A 16721-nucleotide genomic window follows, 5' to 3' on the forward strand; every position below is an offset into this window, starting at 1 on the left:
TCCATGGGCACCCCCAGGAGTGGGGGGCTTTGGGGCTGCACTCTGCGCCCTGGGATGTGGGGTGGGAAGAGCCTGGGGAGTGCACACAGGTAACAGCCTAAGGGATGGAGGAAGGACGCTCAAGAGACTGGCTGGCTGAGCCACACCAGTTGTCCATCTCCTCGGGTGGCAGGGAGGCTGCTCTGAGGCTCAGCATCCATGTCAGGAAACTCCACCAGCAGGGATTGAGGCAGGACAGTGGGTCTGGGAGAGGGGAGGGAAGGGATGGTGGGCTGTGCTCTGAAGAGGGACTGGCTGATCTCCCCACGTGTGCTCCTGCTGGCTGTGGCAGAGGAGGTCTCATCCTTGCCGAGTGTGTCGAAGACGAGGACAGGCTTTGTTCATGCCATGGCTTTGGTATCCCTCTGCCTGTCCCCTCGGATGCCCTCTCCTGCTCAGGGTGCGTTGTGGCCCATCCCAGCCCTGCCTCAGCAAGCGGGGAGCAGGGAGCACTGGCCAGGCAGGGGCACATCTGCAGGTCCCACCGCTCGGGCTCGATGCCTGGGCACCCTGCACGGCCCTGGGTCAGAGAGCACGTTGGGGTGTCTGGGGGGCTGGTGTGTCCATCCCCTGCTCCAACTGGGACATCGCCAGGAGCAGCGCTGCACCTGATGTCTTCCGGGAGGGACCTGCGCGCCCAGACCTCGCTCCCTGCCACAGCAACACCGGCGAAAACAGGGACCCGGGGGCGTTTCTGCTGGGCTGCAAAACGTCCCTCGGTGGCATAGGACGGCGTGGCAGAGCACGGCGTCCCCGCGGCAGCTGCGGGGCACGAGGGGGCCCCCCTTGGCCGGGAAGGCAAGGCAAGGCAAGGCAGGGCAGGGCAGGGCAAGGCAAGGCAAGGGCAGCTGGGGAACGGAGGCAGCTCGGAGAAGTGGGCGTGGCCCGCGCAGCGTGGGCGTGACCAGCAGCCCTGTGGGCGGGGTCAGAGGGCGTATCCCCCGGGTTGCCCCGCCCCCTGCGCTCGGCTCACTATCACGCCACCGGCGGCGCGGGCCCCGCCCCCTCACCGAGCGCCGATTGGCGGGCAGGGCTGGGCGAGCCGGGCCACGCCCCCTCTCCCCGCGCCGATTGGCGGCGGCGGTGGGGCGGGGCGGGGCCGCGGCGCTGACAGCGGTTATAGCGCGGGGGGGCGGAGGGCGCGGGACAGATATGGAGCGGGTGGTGCTGGTGACCGGGGCTAACAGGTGAGGGCCGGGCCGGGCCGGGCCACGTTGGGTTTGGTTTGGTTTGGTTTGGTTTGGTTTGTCTTGCTTTGCTTTCCTTTCCTTTGTCTTGCCTGTGTCTAACCCCGTCCCGTCCGCAGCGGCGTGGGGCTGGCGCTGTGCCATCGGCTGCTGGAGGAGGATGGCCGCATCCACCTGTGCATCGCGTGCCGCAGCGTGCAGAAGAGCGAGGCCACGCGGGACCTCATCCTGGCCACCCACCCCGCCGCCCAGGTCTCCACCGTGGAAGTGGACCTGAGCAACCTGGCTTCCGTCCTGCGTGCCGCCCAAGAGCTCCGCTGCAGGTATGGTGGTCTCTGTCCTCTGTCCCACCGGACCCCTCCTGCCTGTAGCCCACCCCCCGGACCCTTCTGTCCCCGCTCTAGCCCTTACCCCTCTGCTCTTCTCCATGCAGGTTTCAGCGCCTGGACTTTGTCTACCTCAATGCTGGGATCATGCCCAACCCACAAGTGAACTTCAAAGCCCTCTGGCAGGGTCTCCTCACTGGGTAGGAGATGTGGGAGGGGTCCAGCAGGGTCTTGTGGGAAGCCTGGGGTGCTGGCACAGCGAAGATGTGCCCTTGAGTCTGGGGCTGAAGACCCTGTCTCCCTTCCCCAGTGTGACACAGAACACATCCCTATGGGATGCACAGTCTTGCTTGGGGTGGGCTTGGCAGCTGAGTGGAGTGCTGGGGTAGTCCAAGGCACCTAGTGCTGCTTCTGATCTCCGGTGTGATGCCCACTGGGTGCAGGGGAAGGGCAAGAGGTCACCCAAAGCCTGCAGTCTCTTGCACTGCGTGAGAAATGCTGCTGTGTTGCTGGGGAGGTGAAGTTTGCTCATATTGAGTCTTCTTACTGTTGTTTTGATCCCACTATAGGTTTTTGTAGTTGTTCACAACTGTGGATCACAGTATTTTCTGAAGCTAATGGTGGGTGCTGGTAAAAGCATCATTATTCTGTCAGCAACACAGGGAAGCTGAGTTGGGGAGCACAGTGACTTGTATTGAGTCTGATACAGCTGTTGGGGTGTTGAGCATAGAGGCCAAACTGGTTTCCTTGCCTGCTTTAGAGATGGCCCTAGGGCTTACTTCCATGCTGGATCTTGATTTGGTTAATTGAGCATGAAATGGAAGAGCAAGCCTTTTTTTTTTTAATGGTACTTTAGTGCTAAAGTGAAGGAAGGGACAAGTCTCCTCTGGTCTAGTCAGTACTGAGACAGTAGGAGCTGGGACTTTTCCATCTCTTTTTTTCATGGGTTGATAGAGCCCTTGAAGGTGAAACTAGAGAGTCTGTGTGGAGCCTGTGAGGTGGGGGTTAATTCTGAAGGACTGAAGTAGGGGCTCAGTCTGAAGTAGGTGGCTCCTGGCAGTGTTCCTTGCTAATTCCTGTCCTTGGTTTCCAGGAAGATGCTTCACATGCTAACCACGGCCGAAGGCATGATGACCCAGACGGACAGGCTGACTGGAGATGGACTTCAGGAGGTGTTTACTACCAACCTCTTTGGGCACTTTATCCTGGTGAGGCTGCATATGAGGGTCGAGCCCTCGGTCTGGCGTTTGATGTGGGTGGGGATGGGTCCAGGCAGTCCTGGTGAATCGGTTCTCACAGGTTTGGATTCTGATGCGAGATGCAGCCTGACAGATAGAGAATGACAGGGCAAAGGCCTTGAGATTTGTTTAAATAGCAAAAAAATGTTGACTTTTGTTACAAGGGTTAATATAATTTTGAGGTTACTTTAGTGAGCCAGCAGATAGAGGTAAATCATATGTAATTCTCTGTCCAGGGTAAATACTAAGGCTTGGCTGTATGAAATTCCAAAGTGCTCAACTGAGCTGTGAAAGAGAATGACAGCTGCTTTTAAATGTTCCTGGTGCACCCTGGCCTGAAGTTACACCTGAGAAGTGTCTCCTTCTGGTTAGCCTAGGAAGGGCTGGCTGAGAAAGCTGAGATAAGCTCACAGGTTTAAAGTACTGTAAAGCCATACCCTAACACTGGCAAATTGCTGTGTTAAATAAGTTAACAATTCTTTTTCAGGTTCGTCAGCTTCAGTCTCTACTCTGCGGTAACGAGAAGCCCTCACGACTCATCTGGACCTCCTCCAGCAATGCCAGGGAGTCTGCCTTCAGCCTCTCTGACTATCAGCATGCCAAGGGGCAGGAATCATACAGTTCCTCTAAATATGCTACTGACCTGACAAGCGTGGTTCTGAACAGGAAATATAATAACCAGGTGCTGATGGGGTTTGTCTTTCTGAAAAAAACTAATGAGCTCCTTCTGTTTGTAATTATCATTACATTGTAGTTACCTGCTTGAATTCATTCACTCACAGCAACCTGGTGCATTCCTTAATGCACATGTAAGAACAAAACATGGTTGAGGTTGAACTGGTGGCGTAGGTGGCAGAGAATCTGCCAAAGAGATTTCTTCTGGGGTTCTAAAACCAGAAGATTTTAGGATCAGTCCCTGCCTTGCAAGCTCTGTCTCTTCAGACTGAAGAATTGGTCTTAAAGAGCAAAGAGCCTCTACTTTTTTTCGAGTGTCCCTGCCTATCAGAACACTGCTCTGGCAGTGTTGCCTGCAAGCACTTGAGGTGCAGGCTCTGCTAGTGGCTCCATGCTGCTGTTCAGGTTTGTCACACTGACATGTACAACCAACCTGCCTTCCCTATCACTGGGGATTGCTGGAATTTTGTTGGCAAGCTGCAGCCCTAGTCCAGTGGTAGCAGTTGCACTCTTCTCAAACATTCAGGAGAAAATGGTTTAGACCTAGAAGGCTGAACTCTTATCTCAAAGGTGATAAGAGGTCTGAGTGACCCTTTGGTCTGAGTGAGCTGTAAGTTGTGGGATGTTTGCTGTGGCTGCTGAGCTGCAGGGAGACTGCACTGTGAGGCTGTGATGTGTCAGGAGGGTGCATCTCCTATCCCATGGGCTTGTAATGAGCACAGATTTGACACCTCTCAAAAATCACTATGTCTAATGACATAGTAACTTATGGTAACTTATGAGAGGAGAATATCTATTATCTGGTCTATATACTCATGCTCACTTTCTTGCTGAGGAGTACAGGGAGGGAAGGAGTATGATCCATTCTTTAACTGTTGTGTAATTGCACACTGACTTGGTTTCTTCTCTGCAGGGTCTGTATTCCAGTGTTGTTTGTCCCGGTCTCGTTATGACTAACATGACCTACAGAATTTTGCCATTCTTTCTGTGGAAGCTGTTAATGCCCATCATGTGGTTGGTGAGTGGATCTCCTGGGTGGTTTTGAGCTGAGGTAGCCCTGCTGTGATACACTTCACTGCAAGTGATGTACAGCATGATTCTGGCTCCTTGCTGCCTGTGCTCTTCCTCTTGCTGAGCTGGGCAGGCTGACCCCTCTGCAAACCTTCCCTTTTGCATCTTGGGGCCCCAGTTTCCAAGCTGAGTATGGAGGTTTGGTGCTGGACAGCACTGTGCATAGAGCCAGCGTTCAGCCCTTCAGCCCTAGCAATGTTCATCAAGTCTCCCCTTGGAAGGTTTGCCAGGCTTCTCAGGCTTGTGAAATACAGTTGTTTTGGTGGCAGCAGAGCTCAGGACAAGACTTGGTCCGTGTGCTTTGAAATGCTGTTTGTTTCTAGAACAGGCTGTTTTTCAGTGTTGTTCTTTCCAGCCTTCTAGAATTCAGTGTTTCTTGCTTTTTGCTCTCCATCCCTCTGGAAAGCAAACCGTCCTGCTTTCTATTGCCTCTTTCCCTGCTTCACCAAAACTTTCCTTGCCTTTCTTCCTCTGGGAAGAAAGGTCCACTGCAGTTCTGTCTCTGAAGGCTGCGTGCTCTGAGCCTTGATGCTCTTATTGCAAGACTGGCCTTTCAGCTTAAGCTGCCCCAGTTGTAGCAGCTGATCCTGACAGATCACGTTTCTTCTGGCAGCAGAGAGGCAATGCCTTCTCAGTTGTCCTCAACTCTGGCAGTTGTACAGATCCCCTTTGCCTCCTGCCATTTGTACTCTTAAGACCATTGAAGTAGAGGCACCTGCAAAGCACGTGTGGCCCCCTGCCTCCTGCCTTGAGGTGAGCTCTGTGTGAGAGCATGAGCATGGAGCTTGCTGACCTGCTGGGTAGCTCCAGAAAACAGTTTGTGGTGATAAAGGGATGCTTTGATCATCGTGTGGTGTTACCCGTAGTCAACTTTGAGAAGATTTCTGCCACTGGTAGATTATATGGAGTATCTGTGCTGTGCAGGGCTTGTCAAACAAACTTTGGATCACAATACAGATCCTGTTGTGTGCTTCTTTTCCCCTCAGATCCGATTTTTTGCCAAAACTTATACTCTGACACCGTATAATGGAGCAGAAGCTCATGTAAGTATTTCACAACTTGATTTTTGGGTAGCTCTTCCAGGATCTGCTGGCTTGAGCCAAGAGCCTCTCAGGAAGGCTGGTGGTTGGGTGCTGTATTTGACCCCCCAGTAATGTACAGCACTGAGTGCTGGGGGACGAGCTGTCACTGGGGCTGATCTGCCAGGTGATGCTTTATGACCTTTATCTAGTACCCATAAAAGAAATGGTTTTGGAAAAACACTATTCCTTCCATCTCCTGTCGGGGACAATGACATGCACGCACAGGGGATGGAGGTGGGTGATGTGGGGCACAGCATATCTCAAGCACAGCAGGAGCAAGTTTAGCCATGCTGAGCTGCTTTGTCATAAATGTTACTGTTGGCTCGTGTAGGTCACAGGTGAAGGGAGCCAGCTCAGAACTTCTTCCCTAGATACTGTGTCTTGCCCTGCTTGGTGGGAGCACCTCTACTGACTTCTCCTGTGCCTGCTGGCAGCTGGGTCCTTGCCTGCAGACTTGGCTGAGACAGTGTGTGCTGGACTCATACACCTTTGTGCTGTTCTTCCCAGGTGTGGCTGTTCAAACAGAAACCGGAGTACCTGGATTTACTTGTGAAATACCACAGCTGTACTACTGGATTGGGGAGATGCTATGTGGAGCCCAGGAAGGTAAATGGAAAGGGAGCCTCCTTGGCCAGGGGTCTGCCATCTGCCTTGTGTTGGAAGGGTTGGTGCCAAGGGTGTCCTGTGGCTGGAGTGGAAGCAAGATGCATGTTGAATGCTGAGCAGCAGGAAGGGATGGGGGCTCATCTGTGAGGTTTCCTGGAGTAATTCCTGGCTTAGGCTGGAGTCTGGAAGATAGTGGAAATGATAGTTAGGTTATGTGTGTAATGATGCTGCCCCAAAATATGTCGTGACTTGTGCCCTGGTGACAGATGCCTTTGGTTGCCTCTCTGTGAACGTAGAAGCTCTGGAGGTACACCCTGCCTATCCCCAGAGCTGCCCTTGGCATCTGTGCTGGCTGCCACCGGGGTGATGGTCTCACAGTGCTGTTCTTATTGTCTTCCAGATGGATGTGGATGAAGACACTGCTGAGAAGTTGTACCAAAAGCTGTTGGAACTGGAGAAGCAGATTCTAGAGAGATACAGTGACCTTTTAGACTAAGTAAAGCCAGTCTCAGTGGGGTAAGAGTCTTGTATCGGTCACGTGGGCTTTCTTCATTCCGGTGCTACTCGCGTTGCCTGCTGTTCTGCAGGCACACAGCCTCAGACACAATCTTCCTTCTCGACAGAATGTGAACAGTTCCTGAAAATGGAAATGTGAAAACTGAAGAGAAATACTTAGACCTTCTGGTATGGGATTTTTATTTTTGGCATAAAACTGGAGACCCAGGGTAGGCGGAGTCTGTCTTAGAGTTGCAAAGCAGTGTCTTGCAAAAACATGACTGAACTGTGCATGGTTCAGGAACAGCCTCAAAAACCTGTGGTTTAAACCTGGTTCAGAGCAGTAAAGGCAGCAATCTGGGGTCCTGCCCTGCATCTTGGCTCTACTTGTGTTTGTTGGTGGCTCAGACTTGTTACCTGTGGCTGATCCTGACGTACTTGAAGGCTCACCTTCAGAAGAGCTGCTCTTACACTTGTTCACCAAAGCTGGGGCTGGCTGTACTGACCTGCTCAACAAGAGTGAACCTTACTGGCAGTCAGGCTCTGCATAGCATCTGAAACCAAGCTCCTGAAGAGCTGGCTTGAGAAGAACACCCCTGCCTCAGCTGTGAGGATAGATGCCTTGCTCTCCCCTGGGTGTGAGGGCATCAAGGGTTTTAACCACGACTGGCTGTAAAGGCTGAAGCTGATGATGTTAACCTGGACTCAGTGCTAGTCTGCTCTGTTTATAGCAAGAGTGAGAGGTTACCATGTTGTTTTATCTATTTAAATGTCTTTTTATATAAATCTATTGTACCAACCATTCTTCCTATCTGGGGACCTTCACCAAATACCTGGCACCAAGTACCTTCAAGTGCCCTGATGAATAAATGACTGGAACTGACTTGTCCTTGCTTGCAGTGGTGTTTTTACTCTGATATCCATCTTTTTTTGACTTGGAGGGCTGGAAGGGAGGTTGGTTTGTTGCCTTACACTATAAGCCTGTGTGTACCTGGGAAGTGTGGGGTCTCTCTTCTCCTGCCACAGGAGGGCTGTTAACCACCTTTTTGGCTTACTTCTCTTGCTGTTTTTAGTTACTGAAGACTTCAGTGTGGTTTTTGTGTGTTGAGCACTTGTGGGCTGTCTGAGACTATTTCCCAGCCTTAGGCCCTTGGGAGATGTCTCTGGTGCTTGCTCACCCTCACGTGTCACATAATTACTTAATGCTCCCTTGTATGGGAGCCCAGGCCTTTCCCTGGGGCTGGCAGGGGTTAGGTGAGGCTCCTTGAACTCTGGAAGCTGCATGCCCAGGCTGGTGCATCCTGCAGGGGACTGGGGTGCCCACAGAGAGGGGTCACTCAGGAGTCTCTGTAAGAAACCTGCACAGAGCTGACAGCCAGGAGAATCCAGGCTCTGCAGAGGCTCTTTATTGAGTTGGCTTGCAGGGATACAGATTTAAAGAATCCTGCTTTTAGGTTTTTTTCCTTCTTCCTACCCTCCATTGGTTCTGAGCATCTCTGTGAATCAGAGGTGTACTGCTAGCAGGGTGGTATCAGCAATAAGAGGGAGGCCATTCTTGAGTTTGGGCTGAGAAACACCTTTCAGCTCAGACTTATATGAATACCAGTTGCCACCTGACATTAGAACAGAATGACGAGTTGGCCATTGTGGAGTGGTGCTTCCCTCACCTCTCTGTAGCTGTTCACAGTTGTGAAGCAGATCTGGTGTGTTTATGTGGATGTGTAAATGCAATAAGGCCTGTCCCAGCACCAGATCTGGGTTCTGTGGCTTTGTTCAGCTGTGCCCTAAAACATGCCGGGGCCAGACCCCGCTTTTTCTGGTGCTGTTTATTCTCTGCTCCACAGGAAAGGAGTCTGGCTGGCTGCCTCTTCAGTTTGGTGTACTTGGTCCCCAGAACATCCTACAGCAGTACTTGGCTCCTTGTTCTGGAGAGTAATGAAATGTGTTGTCTTGACTGGTTTTAGATGAGTATCTTGAACCTTTACTGTGCCTCTGCTCTGGGTTGTGGTAGGTATCAGTCACCCCCTCCACGTTTAGGCTTCCCCACCTCCTGCAGATTCAGAGGCACTGGGTCATTCCTTGTGCCTGCCTCATTCTCTCTCTGGGCTGAGATTAATGAATTAGCAAGTGTTTTTCAAAACAATCTGACACAACACTTCAGGAGCTGAGTGCCACTTACTGGGGTGTGGGAGGGTCAGGGTTCTTAGGGCAAGATGATCACCAGCTCTGTGCTGGCAGTGCAGGTGTGACAGCCCTAGGATTTGAGTGCAGTGAGGTCTGGAGGTTCTAGAAGAGGTAGCTTTGAATAAGCTAGCATAGTTAAGAAAAATGTTTTCTGATACATGAGTTCGGTGGTTTTGTTGTGGTTTTGTTTTTTTTTTCCCTAAAGCCTAGAAAAAAAGGGGCAATTTTCTAATATGGGCAGAGGTTGGTGACTGTAGGTAAGACCTTTGAGTATTTATGTCAAGTATGTGCCTGTAGGATGAAGTTGGGCATTTATCAGGAAAAGTAGTGTCTGATGGGATGGGACAAGTGCTTTCTGCCTATGGAGCATGCAGAAGAAGAGGATGTGTGATATACCACCACCAGTCTTTTATCCATGACATAGGTGCCAAGTAAAGCTATGAACATGTCTCTATGTTCATTTTAAAAGCTCTCTGTAGCTCTCTCTTGAGGATCTGTGGTTCAGGGTTAGAGAAAATGTGTGGTTTTGTCCTACTGTGTCTGAGCTCAGCCTGCCACGTGGTTTAGTTTCACCTCAGTTGCTGTGATGGCACCTGGTAAACTGTGGTGTGTGTTACACCCTGGGAGATGCAAGTATGGGATTCAGGAGTTGTGAGAGGTGTGAATGCAAAGTGGCCTCTGGAGACCTCTAGCTCAGCTTCCTGTTCAGGGTCACATGAAGAAGGAGCAAAAGGTGTTAAAGTACATACTGAGCCCTGGAGAGATGGAACAACAGGGAAAGGTGGGCTAAAGCTTATGATTTCCCAAGAGTTTGGAGCTGCATGGAGCTGGAGATGCACAGTCAGCCTAGATGTCTCCAAGGGAGTGCTCTTCAGTTGGACAAGGTGCTCTAGTGTCCTATGGCACTTGTCACAGGTCTCCACTGCTCTACTGGGGTTTCTGCCTGCTTTTGTGACTCCAGAGATGATTGTCCATGCCCTTCTGCAGAAGAAAGCTTGGCTGTGCTTACTTTCACCCTCTGCCCCTCTCCTCCAAGCAGCAAGAAGCTGGATATCTTTACACCCAAAGAATGGGACTCTTCTGTGGGATAGGAAGTGTAACCACCTCTCAAGTTTTGTCTTTTGTGTCCTGACAGCACAGGTAGGACCTGGAGCCTTGAAATAGGGGCTGCCCAAAGGACAGGGGGTGGCTCAGTTTTTGGCTGCTCTCTGTGACCTTTGCCTGGTGAATCTGGCTCGAGGGTGCTGTGTCACCTGGTTTGGCTGCCCACCATCTTGATGACTGTGAAAAGAGCTGGCTAGTGCTGTGGAGCTCCTGGTCTGCAGAGAGGGATGGCTCCTCATGCCCTGGTCCTGGCTAACAAATCCCTATACATGGAGCTTAATGCCCCAGATAATCCCTTTCAGATGGCAAGCACATCCAGGCATGAAAATAATGGAGAAACAGCAACTGGGACAACAAGAGCAGGCAAGTGCATGTATCTGTCAACCTCCTCCCAATGCACTCCCATTTCCTTGTTTTTGCTGATGCCAGTGCATGAGTTGGGTGCCCTTGCTGAGGTTGTGCACGTGGTGTTGCCGAGCCCTTTGTACAATGAAAACAGGTCCTGCCTGGCTGTGGTGGGCCAGGGGTGATGCAGGGTGGTGAGGAATGTCAGGTGGGACAAGGGAAGAGCTGGCAGCAGCAGCTGTGAATCAGTGCTAATACAGGAGCTTGCTGCTTGTGATCCTCGGATACGGAGCTTTCCAGAGATACTCTAGGGCAGGTCTTGAGACTGAAAACTTGTTTTGGTTGCTTTATGGTGTCCTGCACAATGGTGTCCTGTATGATCTAGTCACTGTGCCTCATTTAATATGCCTCTATCTAATCTAATCACCATGCCTCACCCTGAGCTACTGGTTTTTTATCTTTGCTGGCAAATGCACTGCCTTGCTCCAAACACAGCCTGAGTCCTCCACTGCTTTTGAGCTCAACTGGCTTTCAGGTATGTAGGGCATGGATAACAGGAGTGTGAGTGGGAACTGAGCCTCGGCCAAGGGAGGAGAAAACTTGAGATCAGGCTGAAATCCCATGGCTGGGTGACCTTTGCCTCTCCAGGAAGGGAAGGCAATAGGATAGAAGAAAACAGCAAGGATCAGCACGTGTCCCTGTAAGCAGGTGGATGTAATATAGTCAGCTTGTTTGGAAAGATCCAGGGTTAAGCTCTGAATGGCAGCTTTGATGTTGAAAGTCTTGGAGGGGAGCTGCCCAGTGTGGGGAGAGGAGAGATGTACCTCTTAACAGCTGGGTGAGAAATCGGGAGCAGGAAATCCTGTGAAAGGGTTACAGCAGCATGACCGGTCTGGCAGGGAAGAGCCAAGAGGGACCTGGATATTGGTGGGTTTTTCTGAGAATGGTTAAATTGTAGAGCCCCAGGAAGTTTTTGATGGGGAGAAAGAGCTTGCACCTCCAGCCAGCCCTGTTTCAAGCAGGTGGCCTGGTGGCTGGCCCAGGCAGCCCAGGGATATGTCCAAGCGAGTTCTGAAGTCTCCAGGGATGAACACATCCCAGCCCCTCCCAGGCCCTGTCCCAGGGCTGCTCCCACACACTTTGCAGGTTCCCAAGGGAGAGTAAGGCTGAGTTGCTTGAGGAGTGTGGTGTTGGAGGCTGGGGGCAGACATGTGCCACATGGCCAAGGAAATGGGAAAGCCCAAAGAGAGCCAAGACTACCCACAGAGTCAGGATTGTCAGGGAGAATTGTCAGTCCTGCTTTGCAAAACAGGGAACTGTGCCTGAAGGAGAAATCTCCAAGGGAAGTGGTGGATGAGTTCAGGAACAGCTTGTGAGAAGAATCAGAATGAGTAGTAAATCCTTTATCCTGCTCATCAGTAGATGCTCCTGTATAAGAGCAGAGCTTGGAGAGGCTGCAATGCTGTAGTGGACATTTTTGTCATCGCTGCTGAGTGAGAGGGGTCTGGGACAGCTGCCCTGCTAGAAACCCTCTGCAGATGCAAGGGTTTGTGTCAAACCAAAGTGCTGGCAGGGGAGGCAGATGAATGGGGCAGGCAGATGAACCACCAAGGCTGCTGGATGACACTCACCTTGCGGCAAAGCAGCTGAGCTGCTCACTGTGCATTCATTTCTCCCTTAAAACTGCCTCAAGCACAGCAAACAGGAGGGTGGCTGGATACCCAGCCTGGGGTCAGGCTGTGCCAGGCAGCACAGGTGCTGAACACATACGTAGGATTCTTGTAAGAGAGAAGCTACTAAAGACAAAGATGACTGCAGGGTGTGCCGTGGAGGCACAGCTCCAGACTCGCCCTGCTCTGTGTTTTTGTCTGTCTCAGCAGAAGCTTTGGTCAGCTCAGTTTGGTTCAGTGGGAGTTGTGCCCCTTGGGAGCTCCATGAGTCACTGTGGCTGGCACCTCTCTGCCCATGGCAGGTGCAGCAATATTTCATGTCTTTGTCATCTGACTAGAAGGTGAGACAACAAAAGCCAGATGGTTTGGATAAGTCATTTCCAGGCAGCAGTATGTGAAGGTTGTAGGGATGCTGCTCTGTGCTGGCTGGTCCTGTGGAGCCCCAGGATGTGTGTGCACGGCCTCCAGGCACTGGGGTTTATTTAAAGGCCTTAAAATGCAGTAACACCATTCAGGAGTGGAGCAGATCCTCACGCTACCTACTCACACTCTGCCTGTCAGCAGCTGCCACAGCTCAGGTGTCAGGAGGGCTGCACCCCTGCCTCAAATTCCCTGGATACCTTTCAGCAGGTCATGGCTTCCTTGGCTTTGGGCAGCTTTTGGGTTGACTCAGGCTCTTCCTGCTGTGCCCAGCAGCTCCCCAGTCAGATCATGATAGGCATTCTTGTCTGAAGAGGGATGTGTTTATCACTTGGGTCTGGGCTGTGTGGATGGGAGAGGGCAGAATGTGGTGGGAGGGATGACCCAGGTCTGTGTGATGACAGAGGTGCTGGAGAACAGAAAGGTTTGGAGGCCAGCTGTGAGAATGGATCTGTCTCTGGGGCACCTGCCAGGCAGTGGCAGACGTTGAGGTCAGTGAAATTAGGGAGAGGAGGCTGTAGCATGTACATTGCTTCATGTTTAGGCTGGAAGGAAACACCGGATCGGGGTCAGAGGTTGGAATAGCAGGAGCAAAATTGGCAGTTTGGGTATGTGTCTGTATACAGGCAGCAGGTCATGTCTCCAGATGTGTTATTATAGACTCATAGGAGTGTTGATGACATGAACTTCTGGAGGTCCTTTGTCAAGGATGCCCCTCTCGCAGCAGGACTAGTACCAGCATTGATAATCCACCTCTTGGTTCCCAGCTGCACCACATGGTGCTGGCCATGTCCTTGGGCTCTCCTGCTCTCCTTCCATGCCCTGAACCAGGAGGCTTTTGGATCCAGTGGTCTTATGTGCTGGCCTTGCAGTTCATATGTGAGGTAAGAGGTCCATCCTCCTACCTAAATATTGGCTGTAGGGTGAGCTCTCTCCCAGAGGGCCAGTGTACTGGGGTAGTATAGCCCCAGGGTGTTTAGCTGTGTGGTCTGTGATGGAGGTCCCTGCTCTGCATGGCCAGGTGGGGTGTGTTGGCAGATGCCCTGTCACATAGCTGGGCTTTTGAGGACCCCTCTGCCATTTGCAGGAGGACCAGCAGTCCTTCTGGGACTGCATGTTTGCCTTTCTGAAACCCTGGCACTGGGGTGATGAGTCATCCAGCAGCATGACAGCCCGGCAGGCATCTCTTGCCAGATGCAGCCACCTCAGCCTTGTGGGCACCAGTGGCTTCCTCCCACCCATGTGGTGATGGTCCTTGGCATTTCTGTCATTAACAAAGCATTTCTGGTGCTGTTGGCCTTCCAGGCACAGTGTTTAATGAGAAGAGACAATGAGGGTGGGATATCTCCTGCAGGAAATGTCGCTCCTTGGTATGCACAGTCATTCTCCAGCTTCTGCCCTCCTCTCTTTTCCCAAACTCAAGGACAATGCTGTTGGGGTGTAGAGCTGGCAAGGAGATAGGGGAGAAGGGTGAGCAAGCAGTCAAGGTGGTGGGATTAGAAGCTGATGGTATGGAGGTGTCTTCCCCAAGATCTCTTGGGCCCCCATGAACCTATAGGCTCTTAAGTGAAGAGTGGGCACTGACCACGGTGGAGTGAGCTGCTGCTGTTACCCCTGGGCAAACAGAGAGCATGCTGGAACAGCTTTCATAGCATCCTAGAATATCCTGAGTTGGAAGAGACCCACACAGATCATCAAAGTCCAACTCCTGGCCCTGCATAGAACTTGCCCAAGAATCCCACCATGGGCCTGAGAGCATTGTTCAAATGCTTCTGGAACTCTGGCAGGATTGGGGCTGTGACCACTTCCCTGGGGAGCCTGTCCCAGTGCTCAACCACCCTTTGGGTGAAGAACTTTTTCCTAATATCTTACAGAAATCTCCCCTGACACAGCTTCATGCTGTTCCCTCGGGTTGTACTGCTGGTCACCACATGGAAGAGATCAGTGCCTGCCCCACTGCTTCCCCTTGTGAGGAAGCTGTAGACCACTATGAGGTCTCTCCTCAGTCTCCTCTCCAGGCTGAACAAGCTAAGTGACCTCACTACTCCTCTTATGGCTTCTCCTCTAGGCCCTTCACCATTCTCATAGCTCTCCCTTGGACACTAATAGGACCCCCAGGTGATTTGGGGCTGGTTTGGTGACCCTGGCCCTGGTTCCATCTCCGGACGTGCCGCCCAGACTACCACATTTGCAGGTGCTGCTGACATGTGGTGGCTGTTTCCTGGAGAAACCTGCCCCAGCACATCCACCCCTGCCTTGTTGGATCACCTTCCCTGAATGTTGCTGATCAGGCAGGTGCTGCCTGCCCACTGCCTCAGGAACTGAGCTGATTAGTTGTGATGGGACCTGCCAACACTCCTTGTGACCCAGACCTCTGCCAGAGAGAGACAGGGAGAAGTCATGTCTTTGGCAGGCCTTGCTAATCCCCATTTTCTCCCAACCTTTTTCCCCTGCTCACATATCCCTCCATGAGGTGTTCAACAGTGATGTGATTGCTGTGGGACCAAGGTTGGCTTTCCTGATGTTTAGCACAGCACTGGTATGTGAGCTGTGTGTCCAACAGTGGCCTGGACACCTCAAAAGCACTGTTTAGAGCAGGACAGGCTGTCCTGGACCTTGCCCATCCTCACTTTGCCAGCATTGCTGAATGCTGACCCCCAGCAGACTCTGCAGGGGCTGGCCAGGGTGTGTAGGTTCTTCTTGGGTCTCCCTGGACAGTCCCCTGACCTCTCAGGTCTACGGTTCAGCTCAGGAGAGAGCAGAGAAGGTATTAACAAGAGGGACATCCCAAAGCAAGTGCCAACACAGTTGGAAGTTATGTGGGACAGCCAGGCTGGTTTCCCCGGAGCCAAAACAACTGAAGCCAAACAGTCCCCAGAGACTCACTTTTGTCCAAGCTGGAGGTTTCCACAGAAAATTCTGGTGGGGATTTTTGTCTGGGAGATTGAAACAAGGTTTTGCTTCCTTGCTTTGTCCTTGAGCAGTTCCATGGCTCCCCCAAGCCCCTGCCTGTCCTTGAGGGCCCTTCTTGTCCCCTGCCACTGTCTTGGCAAGGCTGCTTTGAGAACAGCTGGGCCAACAAGGAGGGGGTCCAGAGTAGATGGAAAGGTGTGTGGGCAGGGTGCTGTGGTCAGGACTGTGTGGAGAGATTGCTAACCTTTTGCACCAGCTTGGTAAACCATGGCTTTTATCTCAAAACACTGATTTTGTGCTTTCAGCTGAGTGTTTGTCACTAGAGGTGCTGCTTTTTGTGACCTGGTGAGGTTCCAGTGAGAGGCTGTGCCACGTGCAGATGGGTGCTCGTACAGCTGCTGTGCGAAGGGCGGTGTGAGCACACGTGTGGTGCCTGGGGGTGCTGCTCTGCTGCAGCGAATCCTCTGCTCACCACCTCCAACCACGGCTTCCCACTGAAGGGTAGGATGTGCAGATGCGAGAGGGGCACGGGGGGACATGCTGATTCTTCCCAAATGGCCTGGAAGCGGAGAGGTGGCTCATATCCTTGTGTGTCCAAGGACTGATGGAGCAGCCCTGATGGTGTGTGGGTGTGCTGGAAACGTGACAGTGAGCCAGGGTGTTGGCACTAGCTACCTGGCCTCAAAACCCAGGGTCAGTTTTTCACAGTCCCACCCAGCAGAGAGGGCACATTGTACTGCTGTGAAGTGTGTGCTCAAGGGGATTTGTGTTTTGAAACACAGCAAGGTAGAACCTCACCTTGATCACAGGTTACAGTGTGAAATGTGGATGGGTACAAACAGCTGGCATCCCTCACATTACCCACTGGATTTCTTTGTCACCTTCTGTGCTGTTGAAAGCAGGACTAACAGCCATGCCTGTTTTCCTGGCTGTGCCATGCGTGGCGTAAGCATGGGGCAGGGGTTTCCATGGAGGAAGAGTGGGGCTGCAGGGTGTCTGAGGCTGCTGTGAGAGCCATGCTGCCTGCCTGCACTCTGCAGGTGCCAGTGCTGGCCCAGGACAGGTACCCATGTCGTGTAGGAAAGCCCAGCTGGTGCCAAAAGTCTCTGACAGTGGTGGGAAAATACCAGGCCCTAGGGTCTGGCACTGCTTGGTGAATGGGAACGGGAAGCCATCAATTTCAGCATAATATAATAAAGCAGAATAATTTGTCAACAATGTGTAATAACATAGTTATTGTATTGTTATATTATATATTATTATATATAAAAATAATTAAAAGTTGTATTATTATATAGTACTATATAATCATTATCTAATAATAAAGCAGAACTTGTATGAAGTCCCACTTCTCTCACATTACAGT

General features: G+C 51.9%; 1 protein-coding gene across 2 annotated transcripts; it reads left to right on the top strand.

Moving 5' to 3' along the window:
* Nucleotides 1-1132: 1132 nt before the first annotated feature.
* HSD17B7 (hydroxysteroid 17-beta dehydrogenase 7) lies at nt 1133-7602 on the top strand. 2 transcript variants are annotated; one of them, XM_064664409.1, is made up of 10 exons: nt 1133-1226; nt 1346-1549; nt 1660-1752; nt 2646-2760; nt 3278-3472; nt 4379-4483; nt 5523-5579; nt 6126-6224; nt 6625-6740; nt 6848-7602. In XM_064664409.1, exons 1-9 carry the CDS (start codon nt 1192-1194, stop codon nt 6718-6720), a joined length of 999 nt encoding a protein of 332 aa, XP_064520479.1. In that variant the 5' UTR covers nt 1133-1191; the 3' UTR covers nt 6721-6740; nt 6848-7602. The 2 variants fall into 2 exon arrangements, with proteins under 2 accessions (XP_064520479.1, XP_064520478.1); XM_064664408.1 differs by having other exon boundaries at nt 1134-1226; nt 6625-7602.
* The last annotated feature ends 9119 nt before the right edge of the window (nt 7603-16721 follow it).

Source organism: Pseudopipra pipra, chromosome 9 (assembly GCF_036250125.1).
Source record: "Pseudopipra pipra isolate bDixPip1 chromosome 9, bDixPip1.hap1, whole genome shotgun sequence".
NCBI lineage: Eukaryota > Metazoa > Chordata > Aves > Passeriformes > Pipridae > Pseudopipra > Pseudopipra pipra.